Genomic DNA, 22,935 nt, shown 5'->3' with positions numbered 1-22,935 from the left:
CTCGTAGGATCTACTATGAGAGCGTCATATTATGGCCAGCTGTATATTCATCCCATCCAGTTATTAGGGGTCCATTGAACCTATGAGAGTTGTCAGTTCAGCCTTTAGCAAATGAGCGGAAACATTGTTCTTACATAGCTGGGGTTAATCTGCTCGAGATTCCCGACGCCAAGATTCGCGGCATCAATGGCGATTTCGTGTTTAATAATCTCGATGGCTTTTTCGATACCTTTAGTGCCAAAGACGTTGGCAAACATGAACGGGCGACCCAAGCCAACAGCTTTGACACCTAGCGATAGCAGCTTGAGCACATCTGCACCATATCGAACACCACCATCCGCATAAACTTCGATTTGTTTGAAGACCTCGGGAGCTTTCTCATGTATCTCGAGAGCAACCTCAAGAGACGAAGGACTGCCATCGAGCTGCCTGCCGCCGTGATTTGACAGGATGATCGCGGGAACTTTGTGCTTAACAGCAAGTTTAGCATCATCGACCGTCATGATTCCCTTGAGAATGACGGGTAGATCAGTCATAGTGGTAATTTTCTTATAATAATCCCACTACAAGAACTGCAAATTAGTAACAGGGCGTTGACGCGATTCGTATCAATCACTGGCAGAGCAAAGAAGAAAGAAAGAAAGAAAGAAAGAAAGAAATCCGGAGACTTACGGTGATATAAGTATACTCAGAATCACTACCAGCCATGGTCAGCAACAAGTAATAAGGTGTGTGATGGTTGAGTTTAACTCACGCGGACCCGACGCCATAGCGCGCAGCTCGGTGTCTATTTCCATCTGCGGCGGAGTCGACAGTGAATACAATGGCATTTGCACCTGCTGCTTTGGAGCGGTCCAAAAGGTCTTGGGTCTCGGTGTCGTTTGAGGAGAGATAGAGCTACCATTCAATTGTGTTAGTAATATTCGTGACTCCGAACGAAGGTTTGACGGATTTCTACCTGTTGGAAAACGACCTGGCCTTCCGCCTTGGCAGCAGCGATCTCTTCAATCGTGTATGATGCTAGAAGTGCCGGCTATTTTTGTCAGTTAGAATTGACCCTGTGATTTAGAACTGGCCTTATAGGTCATCAACAATTAACATACCATGTAGAGAATGTTGCCGGCTGCTGCACCTTTCACTAGGTTGAGCTCTGCATCGGGATGGCCATAGCCACCACGAGCACACGGGCTGATGAAGATGGGCGCAGAGAAGTTGTGGCCGAGAATAGTTGTCCTATGAGCTGGCTGTCAGAAATAAAGCTTTTATTGTCTCCTGCGCTCGGAACTAACGGCAGCGTGCTCTCAATCTTTGTGATGTCAACCATAACCCTGGGCCTCAGCCTATATCTGTGGAAGACCTCCAAATTGTTGCGGTACGACCATTCTCCAGCAGCACCGTTACGGTAGTAAGTGTAATTTTTGGTTGGGAGGTAATGACGAGCGGCCCAGTCAAAGTCAGGAAGTCCAATAATGTCCGTTAAGTCTGGCAGAGTTCCCTTTGGGAGATCGCTGAGAACATCATCAATGCCTGTGTCAGGCTCGTTCAGGAATTCTCGAGCGGCAAAAGCCCCCGAAGCAAGGAAGGCGGTAAATAGATGGGAACGCATGGTAGCAGAATTGTACTAGTCAGAGACAGGACCTACGGAAACCTGATCGTGTCTGCGGACGCAGGAGGCGCTACTCGCCAAGATATATAAATTTTCATCCTGTGGCACTGTGTTCCTTTGAATCACAGATCTCTAAGAGGGGTGACGCAGGTGCAAAAACTCCGTTTGCAGGGATTTGAGATTGATATTCACGCTGGCGTCTCAATGTGGGAGCCAAGAGCCGGTTTTCGCACCGGCATAGTATGATGGCTGTACCAGGGTGTTTGCACGCAGGGGCCGGTCTTTCTGTAGTTTAAATTGTCTTGCAGACGCAGAGGTTGGTCTTTGCGTGCAATAGTGCCAGCGGGTAACAACTTACTGAGTGTTTACGTTAAAATCTGTCCGATTCAGCCTCTAGAGCACGGTGTACAAAAGGAGGAATACCAGTATTAAATACGTCGATGACTCATATTAAATGCCATGCCATTTGAAGAATAATGAGACGAATGATGCCATCGAAAGTCAACATCTGTTCAATGACCGTACCTGTAAGCAATGAAGGCTCGTTGCTAGGAAGGGAAGCTCGGAAAGAATGTAACCTCGGCGCTGGGCCTTCTAATCACGCAAGCTCACTTGGCCCGCCCTGGTGACCAATGGCTGTTGGCAGACATGATTCGGCCGACAATAGCGAGGCATTGGCATTGTTGTTACCCACAAAGCGCAGAATACTATGCTCCCACTCTGAGCTCGGAGATTGAAACATACGTGAAGCTGCTACCATTTAGCAGCTATCTCTTTCCCGAAATGGAACCGTGTTGCATGTCCTAGGACAAGGTTAGGGATTAAGCTTACTTGGCCAGGAATCTAGCACGAAGTAGAGCCATCTTCCGATGTTCCAGTAAGCTTATTCTGGGCGTCTTTTTTTCCCCTGCGTCCCCAAGCACCGTATGCTGCTCCCAGTATGAGGGATAAGTTTTACACCATAATCTCTTGTCTCTACCCAAATCGGCGGCTTGGCCGGCGCTTTTACCTATGAATCACCATCCAAATATGGAGGGCTCTCTCGGCACGGGGACATTAATGACCCGAGCCCACATAAAGACCAAGGGGAGAACCAAACTGTCTTCAACCTTGGCCTAAGATATTCGGGATTTATAGCCCATTGCTACATTAAATTCATGTGAAGGATGCTTTCTTACCATTTTGTTTCTTTGTGCTTATGTTACACCCAAAATCTGTCCAAATGCTCCTATCACGGTGTGGATAGGGCAGGATGGCTGCTATTCCACCTCCTACCCATTAGATGCATCTTACCGTGCTTGGGCAAAAGTCTTGGCAGGGACCATCGAATAGCATCATATTCGAAAGCTTAGCGGATATTGAGGAGTTTTTTTTTTATTCGGCTTTTCTTTCCGCGCTTGCTTCTCGAAACGACGGTGCCTATCCGTAAGGCAGCCTACAATGGCGAATCTACAATACAGATCAAATCGTAGCCTATTGAAACATCACCTTAGAGCAGAACACACCACATCATTTCGAGCACTTAATGATTGCAGAGCAAATAGCAAAGCCAATAACAGCCTTACAACGTGGATTTGTAGTTCTTGCTTCGTTGGGGAAGCGATCACTGTCCGCTCCAACACTCCACTCCAGTAATTGAAGCATCGTAGCGGCTGCCACGAAAGTAGTGATTAGAAGACTACCAAATCCACATCAATTACAACGTAGGTTTGCCTTATTGCACTCAAGTAATGATGTTGGCGAAAAAAAAAATTACTACATAGTCTCCTTTCCGAGCATGTTCTAGTATGCCATTTACAATCTCCCACGAGCAAGCTTCCTGCTTCTTGCCCACTTTTGCATTGTTTTAGCAAATTTGTTCTTTTTACGCAGAATATGCAATGGCAATATGCATACGCGAATAGTGGAGACCTTCCAAGAGGTTGTAAGATAGCAATACTATGGCGCTGTCTCTGTAGATGGCGGCCATATTAGTTGACTCATTGACAGGTTTTGCCCATCATCATTGGGGCAGAATAGTAATGGACGCGAAATATGTTGTATTAAATATACATTGTGGGTATCAAATACATTATTATTTGAAAATTCTCATCGGGTATGTGTTCTTTCCGGAATCTGTACGGGTATCGAGGATTTCTCCGACGAAGACATGAAGCACGCCTTACAAAGCGGACAAGTATTATGCCTCTTCAAAAACCATTTTGCCAAACAAAGAGAGTGGAAAATGTGCGCGCATGATAGCAGGCGAATCGTATCGTCTTCTTGTAGGGTCTCTAAACATATTGCACTGCCACTCGTTAGTGTCTTGGCTTGTCATTTGGAACGCAGATGATAAAGGCAGCTTACCATACGACATGAGTAGTACTTTGTTTAACGGAACCAGTCCCTTCCTCGCTCTTCTCTTTCCAGCTCTTGTAGGATTGAGTTGGGGCCTTTTGGTTCAGTTTCTCGATTTTGCCGGCATTCTGTGCACTTTCTGGATCATCAAACCCGTTGGCTGGCTTTTTCCGATCAAGTACTTTGGTGTATTGACTGTTACAACCATCAGCTACTTGCATTTTCAGGCATGATTGAAGAGTAAGATTGGGGGAATTTTAAAACGTACGCAAGGATAAGGAGTACTAGAACAATCGCTACGACAATGACAGTCATAACAATGATGGGAACGTAGTCATGACTGGTACCTCCTGATGATGTGTCACTCGTAGAATTTCTCCTGGCAATATGGGATAAACCCGTTATCCTCGAACGAATTAAAGTCTCTTCGTAGTTCATGTTTGTGTATTCGTCGAATTTGTCTCGCAAAAGATCTGATGCTCTATCTGGACGCCAATGCTACCGCAATTGCGGAGGGCAACCCCAGGCGGGAGCATGAGCTTTAATATCACGAGAAACCTTAACCATCGCCACGTTATGAGGGGAAATGGTTCGTTAAAACCCCCATACATCACGTACCAGAGGACTGGTTCATAGCTGCCGAGGCGCCGCCACGAATCCTGACGGTGGCGCTGACCCAGGCTCTCGTAGACCCTAAGAGTAAAGGCAATTGCTGGAGTATTGGGCATTTCGGATTCTCCGCATATGTCTCCAATAACGAGCAGAAAAGCTTCATTCCATTAAGATCGCCTCTAGCGCAGATACCAATAGCAGGGGCGTAAGGTAGCCATTGGAGAGGAATTCATTCTTATATTGTGCAGCATAACAGCTTGTCAGCTCTCGAAATGTGACGTCGGCAGTTCATGCTGTTGGTTAACTGTGGCTTCAGCTGCTGCCATTGAACTCCACTGATTGGATGCCATCTCGACGTGGCGAATATGGGCTGTGGCTGATGAGCTGATAAGCTGGGGTTAGAGTTTGACGGCTGAGTTGGGCTGAACAGGCAGTAACTGATATGGGCTTTGCACATGCAACGAGGGCATGGTCTAGACATTTTGACAAGCTCCCAATAATTGACACGTGGGCTACCTATATGAATGGTGCCAGATCAGGCTGTCGTCAAAAAAGGGTTCACTACTGCATGTCGATCGATGTCTAAGCTTTCTTGGATCAGATGTGTGCGAATTACTTAAATACACTTCACGATATCGTCTAATTTGCTCCATATTTTCAATGTCCAGATTAGAACAAGGTGCTCTCACAAGTATAGCCAACGTTATTTTGTTGAACATCGTGGGAAAACTCGCTGCTCAATATACGTTGCAAGTGTAGTGGCCGAGATGGTGTCACAGAAAGAAAAGAAGAAGAAATCGGAGTACACCCGGAATAGTCGGTTACCTATAGCACGATAAGATCAACGGAATCCTCGGTGTTATCAGCAGCGAGAATAAAATAAGGTAGTAATAAAAATAATTGCTTTTACAGAAGATTACGATGTGAAAAAGTATAGGCGCAACACACTCTATGTAAGATGCTTAGTCTGCCGAGCGCGCCGTACATTTTGCTATTTAAATAGCTCTAGTCACATCTCCGTCGTAAGCATCTTAATATTAACTACCGAAGTCATCAATCACTCTGGCAATTTAAGAATCTTTATCGGCCCAGATTCCTTGTATTACAGCATCAGACTCGTTTTATTACGGCAACATGACCAATGCGACGTTCGGCCTTTGCCGGACCTCCGAAATCCAGACTTCCGCGAATGCAGCCTGCTAACCCCTGCGTCCTGCGGAGTTTCTTCCGGAAGGCCTTCCCAAAACGATCTATACAGCTGCGCATGAACCAAAAATTTTCATCATAGCAACGATGCTTTGGGTGCCTTTTTATCTCTCTCTTTTGTGGTATTCTTATTTCGGGCATGGATCAGGTCAGTTAGATCCACGCATGGTTTTGTTTAGCCATGGGCTCAGGCAGAAACTAGATCTCAGTCCGGCGTTTAGAGAAGTTGTGTGCGATGTAAAGAAAACCGCCTTTTTCACTGGACTACGAGATGAGCCCGGTGCTGCCAACTATTGTACTACCGTGGAATCTACAAACGCATGTCTTCATGCGGTCAAGATGTTTCATCTACAAGCCGATATAACAGAGCACCTCGCGTCTATGATGCTTAGGCATTTACTGTTAACGCCGTCTGCAGTGCAGCGGCATTCCCTTTGCCCCACATGCCGACTTCTCGCGGGTGCATGGATGCCGGTTGCTTATACTACCTCCGTAGCCTCTCCTTTTACACTTACAACGAGTCGCGAGCCACTGCTCCATAACGCCGGCGATCTATCAAATGAGATCAGATGTTCTATTGCCATCTCGATGCTCATTCGTGCGTTAGCGGGAGCCAATCGCGCCAAGCTCATGCAAATTCGCGGTTGGCCGGCACTAAGAAGGTGGCTAAATCCGTTGCCTATATCGATCCCATCTTGACCAGCAGCATGGCTTTATCTAAGCGTTTCCTGCAGGATTCGACATTATGCGACCCGGTAAGTCCAGCTTTTGAATGTCGGAGAAAAGACGTAGAAAGGCGCGAGACGGAGCCCGCGGCTAGAAAGCAGGCGACAAGTAGCTTTTGAATTAATCATTACTCAGTGGGTGAAGTGATTCATAGACAGCACAAATCTATTTAAATTCGAAACATTCTCTCACAGCTATAGCCCTAATTAACCATCATTCATCTGAGCCCATCGTCATTACACAAAGTCATTCACCTGAACCCATAGCCATTACATAAAGATTCCAGTTTCAATGGCCCCAAAATTCGACATAACCCCCCAACAGCGAGCATCGCAGCTTGCATTCATTCAACGCCAGCTCTTCAGGGAACCTCCCGCATGGACTCAAAAGGACGTAGATCTAAGCGGAAAGACTGCTATTGTCACAGGTTCCAATACAGGCCTGGGATTTGAATGCAGCCGTCAGCTTCTGGATCTTGGCCTCGAGAAGCTCATTCTTGCGGTTCGCAGTGAAGCAAACGGCGAAGAAGCAAAGAGATCATTGCTATCAGACTTAAAACCCGGCAGAACTGCTGTTATTGAAGTATGGAAGCTTGATCTATCTAGCTATGACTCGATCATGGCGTTTGCAGAGCGCGCCAAAACACTTGAGCGTCTTGATATCGCCATCCACAATGCGGGTCTTATCAAGAGCGGCTTTCAGAAAAACAAGTTCACAGGCCATGAAGAGACTGTTCAAGTCAATTATCTTGCTACAGCTCTCTTCACCTTACTGCTACTCCCAGTCTTAAAGGAGAAGAGCGTCTCTGGACAGCCTGGACGCCTTGTCATTGTGTCGTCCGATACCGCTGCATGGGCGGCTTTCAAAGAGAGGAACTCGGAACCGCTGCTGGCTAGTTTTGACAAACCCGAATCTTTCGATAGCCAAGATCGATACGCCACATCTAAATTGCTAGGCCAAATGTTTTTAACAGAGCTGGTCAAGCGGGTGCCGTCATCAGTCGCCATAATAAACGCTCCCAACCCTGGCCTTTGCAAGTCGAGTCTTGCTCGCGAAATGAACAGCCCATTTCAAAAAGTCTTTATGGCAGTATTTTATTTTCTTCTCGGGCGTACCTTATCGGTCGGAGCACGCGCCTTTACGGATGCAGCTGTGAAACAAGGAGCGGAATCGCATGGGCAGTATCTTGAAGACGGAAAAGTCCAGCCGTAAGTGCCTTGATTCAACAGTTAGACGAAATTTTGCTAATCTTTTTTAAATCAGAATGCCACCACTTCTGTATGAGCCGGAAGGCGAAAAGATTGCGGAAAGACTTTGGCGAGAAACCTTGGATGAACTTGCTTTTGCAAATGTTGCCAAGATTGTCGATTCTTTAAGTAGGTAGCGAGGCACCGGTAAATGGATAGTGATGTTGTTAAACATCGTTGGAGGGGAAAAGGGTATTTGATACTTTGCGATGATAGTATTGTTCAACTGGGTTATCAACAGAGTGGAGTTCATGGATGTTGCACATTTTTATTTAAATAATTTGTCTTTTTAGAAAAAATCTTGCAACGTAGTGAAGCCCTCTCAACATTACGTGAAGAGGTGTCGCCCTCGAATATTGTTTCACTCTTGAAAAGAAATATCTAAAAACAGTATCGACATAAATTTCATGGCTATTGTTGTCTTTTTATTACGCAGTGTACATATTATGCCGAGCCCAATTATATATGCAATATCCAGCGCTGTCGCAAATGATCCGAAACCAGTTTAAATGCAGGAATAATTCCTTCGCAGAACACTAGATAGATAAGAACGGCACACCATTCGCACCAGTAATAGCGTTGATTACGAAAGGTGAGGTGAAGGTCGGTGGCATGCTGCTAGCGCTAATCACAGCATTCAAGAGGAAAAGTGCATCCGCTTGCTCGGGTCCCTGCAAGTCTTGCTGAGCCCAAAGCTTCTTGATCATTTCTTCCGTCGACCCTAGGTTATTCATTGGTCTTGCTTCCATGGTTCGGTGGATTGTGGTCAGAATCAGCAGGCGTTGCTCATCAGTCTCTGCTTGAATAGAGAGAATGAAAAGCGGGAATGGCCTGTCGTACAGTCGGATCTTCTCCAGAAGAACAAATGCCTTGGCGGCAGCGCTTTGGGATGTTGACGAAGACATGAATGCGCCTTTGACTACACGGTCTACATAGATGATCAAAGCAAACTGGAACAGTCTATCGTTCATGCTTTCTGAAACTTTGCTGATGGTAATGTCATCCGCTCCCACGTCAAAGCAGTCGCGTAAGTCGTCAATCTGTTTGAGCCGCAGCTCAAGTTCGTTAATTGCCCGTAGTCGTTTGAGGGACAGGTAATTCGGATCATCTCGATTTTTGACGAGGTCCATTGCTTCGCTCAAGAAGTCTAATACTTCGGGAGAGCAGCCAAGCATGTTATGCATCTGAAGTTTGAAGACGTCAGCAACAGCGTAGTATGAAATCATGAACGGTCGAAGATTCTTACGGTTATTAGATCTATGTCGTTTGCTGAATCAGAAACAAGAATATCTGACTTGGCCATCATTTCCATCTGCGGAGTGCGCTGTTGCCAGTGCTTTATACTAAACTTATATAGCACTTTGTGGTAGCGGACCCAGTTGAGGAGAATTGCGCAATCTCCTGCATATCTGCGATGGATGTTGAAGCCAGAGTTGACGATCTTCATGCAGCCTTCGAAATATACAGACCAATCATTGGTCTTGCCACTCTGGCTCAGAACCTAAGGCACAACGCACAAGGTTAGAATCTGTATAAAGATTTGTCGGACAACAATCCTTTTCACGTCTTACCTCGTACAGCGTCAAAAGCAAACTAGTGGCAATAGCCTGTGGCCGAGATTTATTATCGAGGCCCTGTGTGAGGGCACCTTTAAGATACGAAATTGCAAGAATCTTGTATCTCAGTGCCTCATTGGACTTGTGTAGTGACAATAGCGAAATCGCATTCATGGAGTGGCGGAGAGAAAGAGATGGCACGGTGTTATCACCAAGCGACATCCGGTACAAAAGCCCGCAGACATCGTCATGAAACTGGCCTGACGTAACAAGGCGGATAGCCGTCGGCAACTGAGGTCCATCTATAATGTCTCAGTACATCGAAGAACAATTGCGAGAGTTACATCTCATCTCGCCAAAACAGGCGAAGTCTGACTTACAAAAGCCAAGTTTTGATGACCATATGGATTGACTAGGTGATATCGATGGCGGTGTCCAGGCTCCCATGTGCTGCACTATAACTCAAGATTAGACAAGGGGTTACGGAGCAGGATGAGAAACCGCCGAATTCACTTACAGTGCGCTCCCGTATCAACGTGCTCGCGATACAGGCTTACATCCCAGCTAGAGGTATTTAAGAACACGACGGGATTGGCTCGATATCTGCCCCGGCTCTGGACGTTGGCCATGGCCGCACGGCGCTTGTCGCCCTTCCGTGGCCAGGATAGATTCTCACTGTAACCTGAGCATGTCTTGCCGCGCATCTTGCAGGCCGTGCACTCGGGCAGCGCTTTATCGCATGCGATCTTCAGTACTAAGGAGGGTTAAGTTAGTCTATGCTCATCCAATATAGCATTATACCTCTCGCGTCGTCGTTGTCGCCGCCAGAGTCCAGGAGATCTATGTCAAAACCCCCCATCACGTAAAATGGCCGACGCTAGAGATGATATGAAAATCTCACGTACTCCGACAGCTGGTACAGGACTTTTTCGCCTGAGTGGTGCGGCCAGTGGTGCGGCCAGTGGTGGTGCATAGTGTCGCCATCTTGATTCGCTATACTTTATGCGCTGGACACGTTCAAAAGCTATCTCGACAGAATTCAGAAAGGCTGATGGATCGATGGATTTTTTGATGACATCTCACACGTCTGAATCTCGTGTTTGAATGTCCGATTGATTAGAAGGCTAAGCCCGGAGTGGAGTTCCGAGCCAAAATCTTCAAGCCACCGTCAAAGTTGCTGCACAAGTTTATGTTATGAAACAGACACTGTACACAGCACGGCGTCATGTGACTCGTAGCGCTTTCGAGCCATTGTCCACTTTAGTCATAAGCCAGAGACGCTCGCAGCGCTTCTCTCTGAGTGAACTGATGTGTTCGTGATCCTCAAACCTTGGAAAGTATCAAGGCTAACAAATCCTTACGGTTCTGGAATGGAATTTTTATCTATTTTATTTGCGTCATTCTATGAGTTATGGGGATTTTCCTCTTACGGGATACCTTATATAACGACTCCGACCCTAAAATGGGCATAGTGAGAGATGACAGCCCACTGATGATATCTCTCCATGTCATGGGCACTATTACCTGTTAAGAACTATGTATATCACCTTTCCGCAAGATAAGAATGGAAGATATTCATAATCCGAAAATTATATCCTCTGTAAAGGCATATTATCGATTAAAAAAGATTACACCGGAGAAACTTGAGTTTGGCATTAATGTTGTTACAATGATTACCGGGTAGTGTTAGATCCTCAACACCACGATTTGTTTATCTGCAGGAGAGTCTTGCCATATCCCACATTTCAAAAACGAGGAGCTTCGTGAATTTCTGCAAAATTGCCTCGTATGTTGAATTAAGCTTATGCCTTTATTTGAGGCAAGATTTTTGTTTTCATACTTTTCCAAACCCGATTTTCGATCGTCGCTCCTCCGGTTCATGCGTTGATGTACTCCATCAACAGAAATTTCTAATAATTCCCGGCTTATACCCCAAGCCCTGGCCAGAAATTCTAGCACGCTCTTGAAAGCCGCATCTTGCCATCGATTTCCGTGTCTAACCAATTCCAACATGACCGTTGTAGCTTGACAGCCACCAAGAAGATCTCTGTCCCGTCATTCTTAGTCTTCGTGACAAAACAATGTGATTCATAGCTACCACTAGAATGTCAATCAGACATAGATTTTTGCATTTAACGAGCTGCCGACATACCGCGCCCAGTTCACTACGTGCGCGTGCTTGGCGAGATAAATGATGAATTGGATCTCTTTCTCACTGCGTATCTGCTATATGGACTTAGTGGTGATCGTAGATATCGTATAGCTGCCCATCTCCTCAAGAATGTGTCTAAATTCTTGAAAACAGAATGTTCATTGCGGCAACTGGACGAGTCAGATAAGGCGCGAGTGCGCTCAGCAACACAGCTCCATGCCTTCGGCCGTTGGGTCTTCCCTGCAGACCGGATTCACTTGTAACTTCTACTGAGTAGTTATAGAATGGTGTTTGTCAAGTCACTTTCTAAATTGTTGTCGAGTATGGACTTTTGGAAAGTATGCTGATTTGTGTGGCACGCTGTTGTTCGTACAATAGCCAATCAGCAGCTCTTGAAACTGTTGATGATATTGATATCGAAACCAGCCAAGGCGCTCTCGCTTAGCTGAGTGGAAGAGTACCTACTGTACACCCATGCTTGTCCAGTATTTACTAAGAGCGATTTCTCCATTGCCATCAGGTGTTGTCTTTTGGCACGAAATCTGAATAATCTAACCATGGTATAGGCACAACGGCAATATCTTGCAAGAGAGATAACTACCCAACGTGATTCAGCAGAAGATCCACCCTCGCTTCCTCGGGGCAGAGTTTCGCTTATCGCGCTACCAACTGGACTAAGCAGTTTCTCTTTTCTGAAGCATACTTCGGCGAAGGGAACGATTATAGTAGTTTCTTCCGTTATAACCTGGCTTAGACTGCTGCAGTTACTGCATGTATAGTATTGATATTAACCGCAATGCAGGTTTGTGTCGCGATAAAAGGCTATAAAACAACCCTGTATTTCAACGGGCATAATATGTCTTCACAATGCTGGCATTTTTGGGGCCTGTAGGCACAATTAGTCTGGAATTTCTGCGCAGTAATCTGGCTTACAAAAGACTTACGGTTGATTTTTAAGCAAGAGAAGAACCAGCCATGATGCCGTATTAGCCTAGAGCTTTTGATAGCAATATATACGATGCAGTGTTGGCGAGCAGTTGGTATCCGGCTCTCGCAATATTTCGGAAATCGACCCACCAGATATCTCGTCATTGTGAAGAAGCTAGTCGCATATGTTCATCTGCCACTGCTATGTCCTACTCAAGAGAGCGTGACGGAGCAGGCAGACGACGCAATCTGGGTAGGGTACGGAGTTTACCTAGAAGCAAAAATCTCCGGGAAACGGGAAAGTGTTCCGGAGTTCTGAGTTCCATGGTAGCACATCGCCGGGAAAGGGTTCCGTAGCTCTGAGTTCCATAGTAGCAAGTTGCATGTATGAGAAAGTTGCAGCCTGGATGCTGGGTATATGAGACTAGAACTTCACTCATATCCAGTCATACTCCGCTTCTCGTCTTGGCATTGCACAAACAGGTTTGAGGATGTTGGAAAGTATTTAGGCAATTCAGTTTATGTGCAGAAGAGGGCGTACTCGTATGTATTTAGCTTCCACCGAAAAATATCCCGCTCTCATCCTTGCTGCATATCATCGCGTCATGGGCGCCTCTTGGGTGTCGATTCGTATTCAAGACATGAGGCTGTACGATACTCGTCATTGTACAGGCTTATAAAAAGATTCAAGGAAAGAGTCTGCGACTTAAAATTTGGTAGTTATCTCCGAAAGTGGAACGATTATATTAATCTCCTGGTACCGTTTGAGCCGCCGTATTACTGCTAATATTTCCCCGCGCCTGTGCCTTATCAGATCATCACCGGTTTAGTATATCTGAAAGTGGTAATCAGATTAACCACAATGAAATACCTTCCACTTTTGGCGCAACTGCCATAACGTTACAGGGAAAGTTGCATGATTCGCATATATTTACATACATATAATGTACAATCTTGTCTAGCTACAAATGGAAGCTGCTCAACAATTTTGCAAGCGAGCTTTAAGACTCGACAAATTTAGAACATTGGACAAGATGGCGATGTGCGAGATTATCGAAGCTCAAGCATGTGAATCAAACGTGCGCACCGCCAAGCTACTTCACGAATCTACTATTTGTAAAAACAATGGAGATTTACTCTGTAGTACACACAAAGTCGCTGCTCTTCTGCTTGAATTTGCATTTTAATTTGCACTTATAGGCCTACCTTTATCAACACCATGTGTATTTGAGGTTACATCAGTATTAGTTGATGCGCAAGGCATCACCGATTGGGAATTGCTGTATTCTCCACATGCAGAACACCCTGGTCCGCGTGAATATACCGATGCAGGTTTTAGCTCGTTAATCGCGCTCAACTGGACTACATCTCTACCCGACGGTAGTGGTACAATGTATCTATCACCAAACTTCATGCGCCTTCTAAGTCGTTCCGTGAGTTGACTAGAAGTATAAGAAGCTCAAGAAGCCAACCTCGTTCATACCATTTCCCCCTGGAGTTCCAAACAAACACTATTCTGGCTCCTCATTTAACACGAAAAAGTGTAAACCAATTCCATCATGTCTTATAAGTTGATGGCAACTGCCTTGGCTTTGGCCGCTGGCGTCTCTCAAGTTACCGGACAGCTCTGTGCCCAGAATGTTGTAACCACGACCGCGGGTCTCACATTCTACCTCTATGACGACTCTATCCCCTCAAACAACTTCAGGCCTCTTCAACTTAGGCCCAGCAAGGATGGCCAATTTAGCTATGTTGCTCTAGACAACAGCTCTCCTCCTCTGCTTGCCAACCTCGACAATGGAGTCCTTGTCAGTGAAGGCCAGAACTCTGATGGTACCATCTTCGACTTTGGTCCCAAGGGTTTCTTACAAAACTACACGGAAATCCCTCTTTTGCACCCTACTCTTGTGGGCCAGCTCGCTTTTGCCAACACTTCATCATTTCCTAATGCCTCGGACTCCAACTGGCTCCTAGGGCCATCAGGGGGCACCAACACGTACAACCTTTGGCACAACGAGCCCGTCAACACTCTCAACGGTATGCAGATATGTGAGGCTGATTTTGATCTCAACGAAGACGGTACTCCATGGTACTATTTCCAATATGTCGATTGGGTCACCTACTACCCACCTGAATGCGAGTTTGTCGCAATCTTGACCAACGTTAGCTCAGTTGACCAGCCAACATGTTAAATCTATATGGAGGCACGCCAAACGTGGACAAAAAAAGCTCATAACAAAGTATCAGGTTGGGACGCATAAAATAGAGATGGCTGAGAAAGGGGATCTGAGAATATTTACATGTCTGCATGGATAACGGCATTTGTATCTTATAACAAGTTAATATCGTATGATACGAAATAGAACACCATGAGATATAATGTCTGCAAAGGAAGAGAGCCTTAAGAGCTAATGATTGAGTGAATGCATCAGATTTAGCTAATTGTGAAAATATGCGTTGTAGATATGACTGCTTTTAGCCTGGACACGCAAGAGCATAAATCCCAACATTAGGACTGACTGGTTATCTATTGAACCCAAAGTTGTTTAGGAGCCAGTAGATATCGGCAAGGTAGTTCTTCTGTCATAAAAAAGTAGAGACTAGCCTGTCTGAATGTTCTGAAGCATGAAAGTCATTTTGAAATAGTGCACAGAGGAACCATTATGGCGGAGCTGTGATGATGAATATGCAGCGAATCGCTCTTATGACCACAGTATCTGCAAGAAAGATCCATATTCCGACTTATTAGTAACATGTCTGGTAGAAGGCATAAATTCATCCACCACCATACTCAAAAGGACTATTAGGTTCTGCTTCATATATGTACAATGTGCTGTTTCTCTGATCTGGAAGCCAGTAAAACCGCAACTTTCCATTTTCCACGCTCACATCCATCGGGTTTTGTGTCATCCTCACTCCGAGCGCGCTCTTAAGCATGATTGGCACTTCAGCCAAAGGTTGCATTGTTTCAGTATGAACCAACGCGATCCCACCGAGACTGTATCCGCCATCCAGCGCGGTCACCCCAGAGCAAAGCATTACGCTCGCGCCACTGTGAAACTTACTTCGTCCCAGCCATTTACAGTCCTGATAGTCGACAAAGTAACTCGGGTTGCGGGTTGTATATTGAGGCCGTTCGGTAGAACAATCGGCTGCCACTCCGTCTTTGAGAGTCCAGACAGTTGCATTTCGGCTTCCCCAGTTGAGTGTCGTGAGTCTGTTTTTGGTGGTATCGTGGACGATGCCACCCAGATGATCGGTGTACCGTAGCACGGTCTGTGGCTTCAAGGTATAAGGGTCCGCCTTATAAACATATGATGTGCTGTTTGGCCGATACTGCGCAACCGTCCCCCAAATCCACCGTCCATCGTAGTCAATCCCGCCGTTGTGGTACTCTTCTTCTCCCTCCCTTGTGATTGTCGCGTCAGCAATCCGTATTCCCTTACCATTATACGTCATCAGGTGGGCGAATCCTTTTCCTGGCGTCCGGTCGGTGCCATTGATGGGATGGGGATACTTTTGCGTATGCTCGGTGTACTCCCCGCAGCTGACCACATAACGATCCGGACCCAAGCGGACGAGACCTTCGGGTTCAAAAGTGTCGCCCTGGAAGCTAATATTTGCGATACTCTTCCAGATTGTTGTTCTTCCGAGTGTTTGAAACAGTTCAATAATTGTTTCTCCATCGGAGGCCGCGTGTGAGGGAGGAAGTGGAGATGGTGATAAAGGTGAGTCGTCATGGAGGGTGATGTTTAGAGGGACAGTTGAAAAAGGCGCGCAAGTCGCCGTTTCTTTGGAGATTTTTATTCCAAGGGTTTCTTCAAGATGAAACCAAATGCCAAAATAAGGAAAAACGATCGCAAAGATGAAGATGAAGGTAGCGATCAAGGTGAGAATTGAGATATTCACTCTCGATGGCTTATGCATGGAGTTGGCCGATCGGATCGGGCCCGCGCTGACGCTGACTTGGTGTTGAGAATTGGAGTTGTCATTATTACGAGGCATGGGCTATTAATTTCCATGTGAAGCAGGGCGATGACCGCAGGGAGGATGCAATCATGCATAAGTGTATACGAAGATGCGTGCTAGAGACTCAGGCTGAATAGCCTGGGCGAGTCTTTGGAGAGAGCCGTCATCACGTGGCGTCATCTCAGTTTCGTGCGGCTCTGTTTGCCTGTGGTTTCCCATTTTAACTCGAACATGCAAGAACTAACATATAAAGCTAAAGTCTTACGCGCTTCTGCGGCTGCGATATGTAGAGATGGAGTTGGCTACGGTGACGTCTGTACAAATCCTTCAATTCCTGCGTTATAGTGAATACGGCAGTGATTGGTGTACAAGATTAGAACTACAGAGCATTTCCTGCTGCAGTTAGGCAATCGTTTACTCAACACAGATTCTAAGACAATGGCGAACTCGCCGCTCCATCATTGACAGCTACGTCCAATCAAAGGCGTCAAGCTCATCCATGTCAATTGCGGCTGCAATCTTGCGGCGGTGCTGCCCGCGTTTCTTCTCCAGCTCTTGTCAAATGCGCCTTATTCATTTTGCTGCCTTACGTAAAGTCGACGCGTTCTCATCGCAGCCGCCACAAGCCAACCAGGCAGCTTCATTTCTGGAAACCCGGCTGCCTAGCAAGGGGTTTGGCTGCCTTACCTCAGTGTCGGCGGGTTGAGCTGAGAAGAAGAAAGATACTACATAAAGCTATAGCTTTGTATGAAGCGAATCTATCCATCCATCTAATTCCTCATTCAAATCAAGTTACAGTAGCCATGGCACAAAACGCATCGTTTAACCTCCCCGGTCTGCCTTTTGAGATCCGCGCTCTCATTTGGGAGGCTACTCTTCCCCCTGCGCGAATCTTTCACGTTAAAGACACGACAATGACCGGTCGGCATAGGATCTTCACTTTCCACCGGAAACATCCCCCGCCAATTGCACTCCACATATGCGCCGAGTCCCGGGCCGCCGCTCTCCGGAATGGAGGTTTCTTTCTTGCTCCAGAGCCCGGCACGGGGCCTTGGTTTAATCCGAAGCGGGATATTTTGTATTTTGATCGCAATCAGCGACACATGCTTCGCACCAAAGATGGCCACTCATGGATATGCGGCTGGGAGGAGGTTTTACATGTGGGACTGGAATGGAGAGCTTGGTTCCGAGACGTTCCGAGACAGACGGCGCCTGGAGATGAAGATATTAAACGGCATTGGCGGAACGTCGTCAGAGGTCTTTACTTTCATATGCCTGCGCTAGAGGGCATTCACTATGTGCTCCCGCGCGTTCGTCACAAGGGAGGCGTGACCTGGGGCCGCGAACCATACAAATCTGAGCAGTATGAAACACAGCTAGTGTCTTTACCAAAGAGAACGGAGATTCCATGGGCCGGTGCGGGTATGGGAATTCGAAATGCGGTTCATAATGGTGCAGCCGCGGGAAATGCAGCCCCAGGAGTAATGGTCATACCCGGAGCAACGGAAGGGAGCAGGACAATGTTGACTATGACGACGTGGGGGGACATTAAAGCTGATATGGAGAGGGCATTGGAGGAAGAGTTGAAGGGAGATGAAGATGAGCGAGTGGCAGTGCTGGACTGGACCTTGGAAAATGAAGACAATGAGGAGGAGGACAACAGTAAATGCGTGTTTCCGGGTAATCGGCTGCCAGAAGTCGTGGGATGGTGGCTTCTGAGACAAGATGCACCACGCGAAGCTCACCCCAGCGTGATAGAATTCTTTTTGTAGCACGGAGAGGAATTACATGTGCTTCATTTCTCATCACATGTCTGTCAAACGGCGTCCTTGATAGACCAGCCAACCCGACAGTGGCTTGATAAGAATAGCTCATCGTGACCTTTCGTTTGTCATCCATCAGTCAAATATTGGTGATACAGAGTGTCTTACACTCACACTATGCAATCATTTCGAGAACAAGCCATTGGTATACGATACTAGACTATTGCCTTCCAGAATTACAGATCCGCCGGTTCGCAGCGCCAACAGCAAACCATCAGCTTATTTCTTACCATGAAGCCGCGCTTACATACATCTATAGCCTGAAAAAATAAGGACTAAACAATGCCCAAGGCAAACTTACTGCAGGCACGACATACAAAATTGGTTCTATTTTAACTCGAGAGGGCGGTAGTGAAGTTTAAAATTGAGCCTAAAATTACAACAACAAACAAACGAAAGAAGAAGACGAACAGATAGACTGGGCGTATTCCCGCGTTCAATACCGAAATTAATTGCCGTTTGCCTGGCCAATGCTTGCCATCATCAAAACAATGGCAAACAACCAACATTGAATCATCCTTCAGGCTGGATCGGCGGTCGCCGCAGCACCTCACCAGGCTGCAAAAGAGCCAAACTTTTGTTCAAATTCGACGAATGATGCTATTTAGGGCATGGATAATCAGCTAAGAGGATTCTTCACTAAGAGGAGTAGCTGCAGTTTTGCTGCGCTGGCGCGCTTATGAGGTGCCAAGTTTGCTAAATCCTGCGAACGAAACGAGCTGAAAGCGGATCGCGATCCACCAGATTCAGGGTGGGCTACCACACGGTCCCAATCAAGGCTTTGCAACCAACACGCATGCTGTATCTCTGATTGTTTTGTTTCGCTGGCCCGATTCCAGGGAGGCGGGCGTGCAGGGGCCAGTTGCCGCCGGATGACGCCTATCGCCAGCTTCTATCCGTATACGAGTGTTGATCTGAGACATGACGAGGCTAAGTCTTCGCCGAACAGCCGTGGATTTGGGTGGTGAGACTGAGACATGTTGGCCGAGTATAATATGATATAACGTGCCCTTCCCTTTGTGTTATCGACGCCATTGTCTCTAGGGGCTAGACCATCCTGATCGATCTGCTCAACTCGCAATGGCGCGGCTGTCCACGATCTTCTTCCTTCTCCTTGCGCAGTTGCTATCAGCATGGGCGCTCCCAGCCTATGTTCCTCCCGTGCGGGTGCGTGAGTTTAACTTTACTCTGACATGGGCAAAGCACGCTCCAGATGGCTTCTCACGGCAGATGTTCTTGATCAATGGCCAGTCGCCGGGCCCTACCATCGAGGTTGATCAGGACGACTGGGTCGTAGTGCGTGTCAAGAATCACTCACCTCAGAACACTACTGTTCACTTCCACGGTAAGTCGATTGTAATATCTCATTGGCAGACAATGCTAACTCCCAAAGGCATTGAGATGTTTGGCACACCATGGTCCGATGGCGTTCCTGGACTCTCTCAAGTATCCATCCCACCTGGTGGTCACTTTGTTCATGAATTCGCGGCAACCCAATATGGCAGTTTCTGGTATCACTCTCATTTTCACGGGCAGATTGAAGACGGTCTCTATGGCCCCATCATCATTCACCCTCGCCCACAGGACCCAAAGCCCTTCCATCTGATATCTTCTGACCCCGATGCCATCGCTGGCATGATTGAGGCTGAACGTAACGTCAAGCCGCTTGCTATTGCAGACTTTAACCACTTTACATCTCAAGAGAAGTGGAACATTGCACTGGCCAGTGGTGTTGAGGACTCATGCTATGATTCCATTTTGTTCAACGGCAAGGGACATGTGCAGTGTCTTCCCAGTGCCGAAGTCTCGGCCAACCTAAGCGATGATCAAAAGGCCTTTTTAAAGATGGGCAATGTAACTGCCATGACTGACAAATCGTACGTTGCATCTTCGCCGTGTTATACATCCATCAGTGCTAATGCAAGTTTAAATAGATGCCTGCCTCCTGCGGCGCTCGCTGCATTGGGTGACCCGGCTCAGGCTAATCTCTCTGCCATTCCTGCTGGAGCCTTTTCCGGCTGCAAGGAAACCAAAGGCGCAACTGAAGTCATTCAGGCACAGCTCTCGTCGCTTCCCACTCATCAGTGGCTTGCAATAAACATCATCGGCTCCATCAACTTCATCACATCCATGGTGTCTATTGATGAGCATGATATGTGGGTGTATGCCATGGACGGGTCATACATTCATCCCCAGAAGGTGCAGGCCCTTGTCCTCACCAACGGCGATCGGTATAGCATCATGGTGAAAATCATGAAGGCTGGAAAGTTCAACATTCGCTGTAATGCCATCAGTATTCCACAGGTGCTTGTTGGAAGTGCTGTCTTGGAAGTACAAAGCAACTGCGGCAAGACTTATGGAAGCGAGTCGAAGCCATTTATCAGCATTACAGGAGTGCCGTTGTCAAAGAACGTAACTTTATTCAACCAAGCCACAGCGGCGCCGTTCCCACCGGAGCCAATTGCACAGAAAGCCGATGTGACGTATAAACTCAACATGAAGCTTGATGGGGCTTCATACCTTTGGGCCTTGAACTCATCTCGTCTCATGCCCAGCACCCTCGACAGCTCCAGCGAACCACCCATCCTATTTCGGCACCCGGAACCTGTGCAGAACAATGTGACCATCTCAACCTTTAATGGTACATGGGTTGACCTTGTTCTTTTTGCAAGCACAGTGCCAATGCCGCCTCACCCAATTCACAAGCACAGCAACAAAATGTTCCAGATTGGCGCCGGCGAGGGCGAATTTACTTGGGATTCTGTCGAAGAAGCAATCAAGGAGAAGCCAGAGCTCTTTAATCTCGTGAACCCACCCCGTAGGGACAGCATCGCATCGCTACCCGCCATCACCTCCAAGACGTGGACTGTGGTGCGATACCAAGTTGTAAATCCAGGTGCGTGGCTGTTACATTGCCACATTAGCAACCATCTTTTAGGAGGCATGTCTATTGTTATTCGGGACGGTATCGACAAGTGGCCGACGGTTCCTGACAAATATTTGGATTGGAAATTTTGAACATGGAAGTAAATGGGAAGGTTTCACAATAAAGCTAATGCAGTAAAAAATAATCGCTTTCTAACTTGCGTTGTGTTGTATTTTCGTCCATGCAGCTTGCGAATCGTGTACATGTATTGCTCGCGTTCGGCCATGGGCATGGTAAGGTAATAAACAAGAGACAGCGAGGTGAAGAGAAATGAAAAGTGTAAATAAAGAGTATCATTGATTCCAAATTTGACGTAACAACATAAACCTAATCAAGCAACATGGTCGCTAGCTCTGGCTCCCACAGCTGAATATCTCGAGAGTATAGAAAGCATCCGGTCTTCATTTATTAAACCACTCCAACTCCGAAAGTCTAGGAAAAAAGAAAAAGCAAAGTCTCATGGTCCACATCTCCAACGCTTTTTTAATTAGACGTAAGGCTTGATCTGAGCTTCAGTCCAGTCCCAGAAGCTGGCGGCAATGCCAGTGCCTCCTTCAGACTTGGGAATGGAGCCCGCAACCATCTCCTTGGAAACGTTCCAAAACTGACCCCACGGGGCGACTGTATCTCAGTTAGCTATCTGTAGTTTCTAACCCGTATAAAGGATTAAATGAGATTTCTTACCGAAAGAGCCTGACTTCTCAAGGGTGACTTCAGGAGAGAAGGCAGCGAAGAGATTGGTATAAGCACCGTAGATGGGAGGGTACAGGAGGGTCTTTCGCAGGATGCAAGTCATCAATTTGCCCTGAGTACGCCAGAAGTCGGAGTCGAGGTTGCCGGGGTTCAGAGGGATGGAGACAACACCAGCAGCCTTGTAGCGAGCAGCGAACTCAGTAGCGTGCCAGTAGTTTCCGAGCTTGCTGACGCAGTACTGCTCGAAAGCACCCATCTTCTCGATCTTGGAGAGGTTCTCGACGTAGTTCTTGGGAGCAATGGCCTCGGCGGCTGAAGATGAAACCCAGATGACGCGAACGGAGTCTCTTGGTGCTGTCTTAGCGGTCTCGACGAGGGCAGGAGTCAGAGTCTTGGTGAAGGTGAATGTTCCAAGACAGTTGACACCCAGCTGGAGCTCATAACCTTGGCTCGTCTTGCTGCCAGGCTCAGGGTATCCAACACCGGCATTGTTGAACAGCAGGTGGAGGTTCTTCTCGCGGCGCAAGAACTCCTCAGCTGAGGCCTTGGCACTTGGGATATCGGAAAGATCAAGCTTCAGGTAGATGAGTTCACCAGCAGACTTAGTGACCGTTGACTTAATGCTGTCAATGGCGGTCTTGGTCTTTTCCTCAGATCGAGCCATCATGTAGACCTTGGCATTCTTGGAGTAGAGGACCTGGGCCATAACCTTGCCCAGACCAGTGTTGGAACCAGTGACAATGACAGTCTATCAAATCCAGCATTAGCGATGGTGTAAGCGGAAGCAAGCTGCTGAGGATGTTTTACACACCTTTCCGGTCAAATCTGGGACATCCTTGTCCGTGAATTTGGGGGCGCCCGGGAAGGACTGTTTCATAAAGCTCATAGTACCAGGCATTTTGGCGAGATTTGTTGCCTTTTTTCTATGGGGAGTTGGTCTATAGTGTTGGCTCTTGCGTCAATGGCGAACTGGAACGAGTAGCACTTTGCGTCTTGCGGGTTGGGCTTTTACTGGGCTTTGTTGCTGTTGATGGAGGAGTTTGGGAGAATTAGACCAGAGCAAAGGATTGACACCCAGCTCATTATATATGGAATTTTTTTTCTTTTTTTTAACATCCATTGATCTTATCTATGCCGTTGGGTCGCTGTCATCAT

General features: G+C 46.9%; 8 protein-coding genes across 8 annotated transcripts; 4 read left to right on the top strand and 4 right to left on the bottom strand.

The window, feature by feature from the left end:
- Window positions 1–47: 47 nt before the first annotated feature.
- Window positions 48–1,606, bottom strand: T069G_04908 (FMN-dependent dehydrogenase domain-containing protein; the record flags this gene model as incomplete). Its single annotated transcript, XM_056172118.1, has 7 exons — window positions 48–80; window positions 135–563; window positions 673–697; window positions 755–897; window positions 959–1,033; window positions 1,104–1,233; window positions 1,290–1,606. The coding sequence occupies 7 exons, from the start codon at window positions 1,604–1,606 to the stop codon at window positions 48–50; spliced, it is 1,152 nt and encodes a 383-aa protein (XP_056028976.1).
- A 5,172-nt stretch (window positions 1,607–6,778) lies between these two features.
- On the top strand, window positions 6,779–7,871 carry T069G_04907 (short chain dehydrogenase domain-containing protein; the record flags this gene model as incomplete). The annotated part of the gene is made up of 2 exons (XM_056172117.1): window positions 6,779–7,695; window positions 7,751–7,871. 2 exons carry the CDS (start codon window positions 6,779–6,781, stop codon window positions 7,869–7,871), a joined length of 1,038 nt encoding a protein of 345 aa, XP_056028975.1.
- Window positions 7,872–8,270: 399 nt separating this feature from the next.
- Window positions 8,271–10,274, bottom strand: T069G_04906 (fungal specific transcription factor domain-containing protein; the record flags this gene model as incomplete). Its single annotated transcript, XM_056172116.1, has 6 exons — window positions 8,271–8,918; window positions 8,981–9,235; window positions 9,306–9,592; window positions 9,671–9,745; window positions 9,808–10,044; window positions 10,196–10,274. 6 exons carry the CDS (start codon window positions 10,272–10,274, stop codon window positions 8,271–8,273), a joined length of 1,581 nt encoding a protein of 526 aa, XP_056028974.1.
- Window positions 10,275–13,928: 3,654 nt separating this feature from the next.
- T069G_04905 (uncharacterized protein) lies at window positions 13,929–14,561 on the top strand (the record flags this gene model as incomplete). The annotated part of the gene is made up of 1 exon (XM_056172115.1): window positions 13,929–14,561. The coding sequence occupies one exon, from the start codon at window positions 13,929–13,931 to the stop codon at window positions 14,559–14,561; it is 633 nt and encodes a 210-aa protein (XP_056028973.1).
- Window positions 14,562–15,144: 583 nt separating this feature from the next.
- On the bottom strand, window positions 15,145–16,374 carry T069G_04904 (uncharacterized protein; the record flags this gene model as incomplete). The annotated part of the gene is made up of 1 exon (XM_056172114.1): window positions 15,145–16,374. One exon carries the CDS (start codon window positions 16,372–16,374, stop codon window positions 15,145–15,147), a length of 1,230 nt encoding a protein of 409 aa, XP_056028972.1.
- Window positions 16,375–17,141: 767 nt separating this feature from the next.
- T069G_04903 (uncharacterized protein) lies at window positions 17,142–18,110 on the top strand (the record flags this gene model as incomplete). The annotated part of the gene is made up of 2 exons (XM_056172113.1): window positions 17,142–17,760; window positions 17,812–18,110. The coding sequence occupies 2 exons, from the start codon at window positions 17,142–17,144 to the stop codon at window positions 18,108–18,110; spliced, it is 918 nt and encodes a 305-aa protein (XP_056028971.1).
- A 1,131-nt stretch (window positions 18,111–19,241) lies between these two features.
- Window positions 19,242–21,179, top strand: T069G_04902 (multicopper oxidase domain-containing protein; the record flags this gene model as incomplete). The annotated part of the gene is made up of 4 exons (XM_056172112.1): window positions 19,242–19,506; window positions 19,555–19,794; window positions 19,840–20,038; window positions 20,096–21,179. The coding sequence occupies 4 exons, from the start codon at window positions 19,242–19,244 to the stop codon at window positions 21,177–21,179; spliced, it is 1,788 nt and encodes a 595-aa protein (XP_056028970.1).
- A 395-nt stretch (window positions 21,180–21,574) lies between these two features.
- On the bottom strand, window positions 21,575–22,678 carry T069G_04901 (short chain dehydrogenase domain-containing protein; the record flags this gene model as incomplete). Its single annotated transcript, XM_056172111.1, has 3 exons — window positions 21,575–21,708; window positions 21,772–22,528; window positions 22,592–22,678. 3 exons carry the CDS (start codon window positions 22,676–22,678, stop codon window positions 21,575–21,577), a joined length of 978 nt encoding a protein of 325 aa, XP_056028969.1.
- Window positions 22,679–22,935: the final 257 nt, after the last annotated feature.

This window comes from Trichoderma breve, chromosome 3 (assembly GCF_028502605.1).
Source record: "Trichoderma breve strain T069 chromosome 3, whole genome shotgun sequence".
Taxonomy (NCBI): domain Eukaryota; kingdom Fungi; phylum Ascomycota; class Sordariomycetes; order Hypocreales; family Hypocreaceae; genus Trichoderma; species Trichoderma breve.
This window is presented reverse-complemented; position numbering and strand designations above follow the sequence as displayed.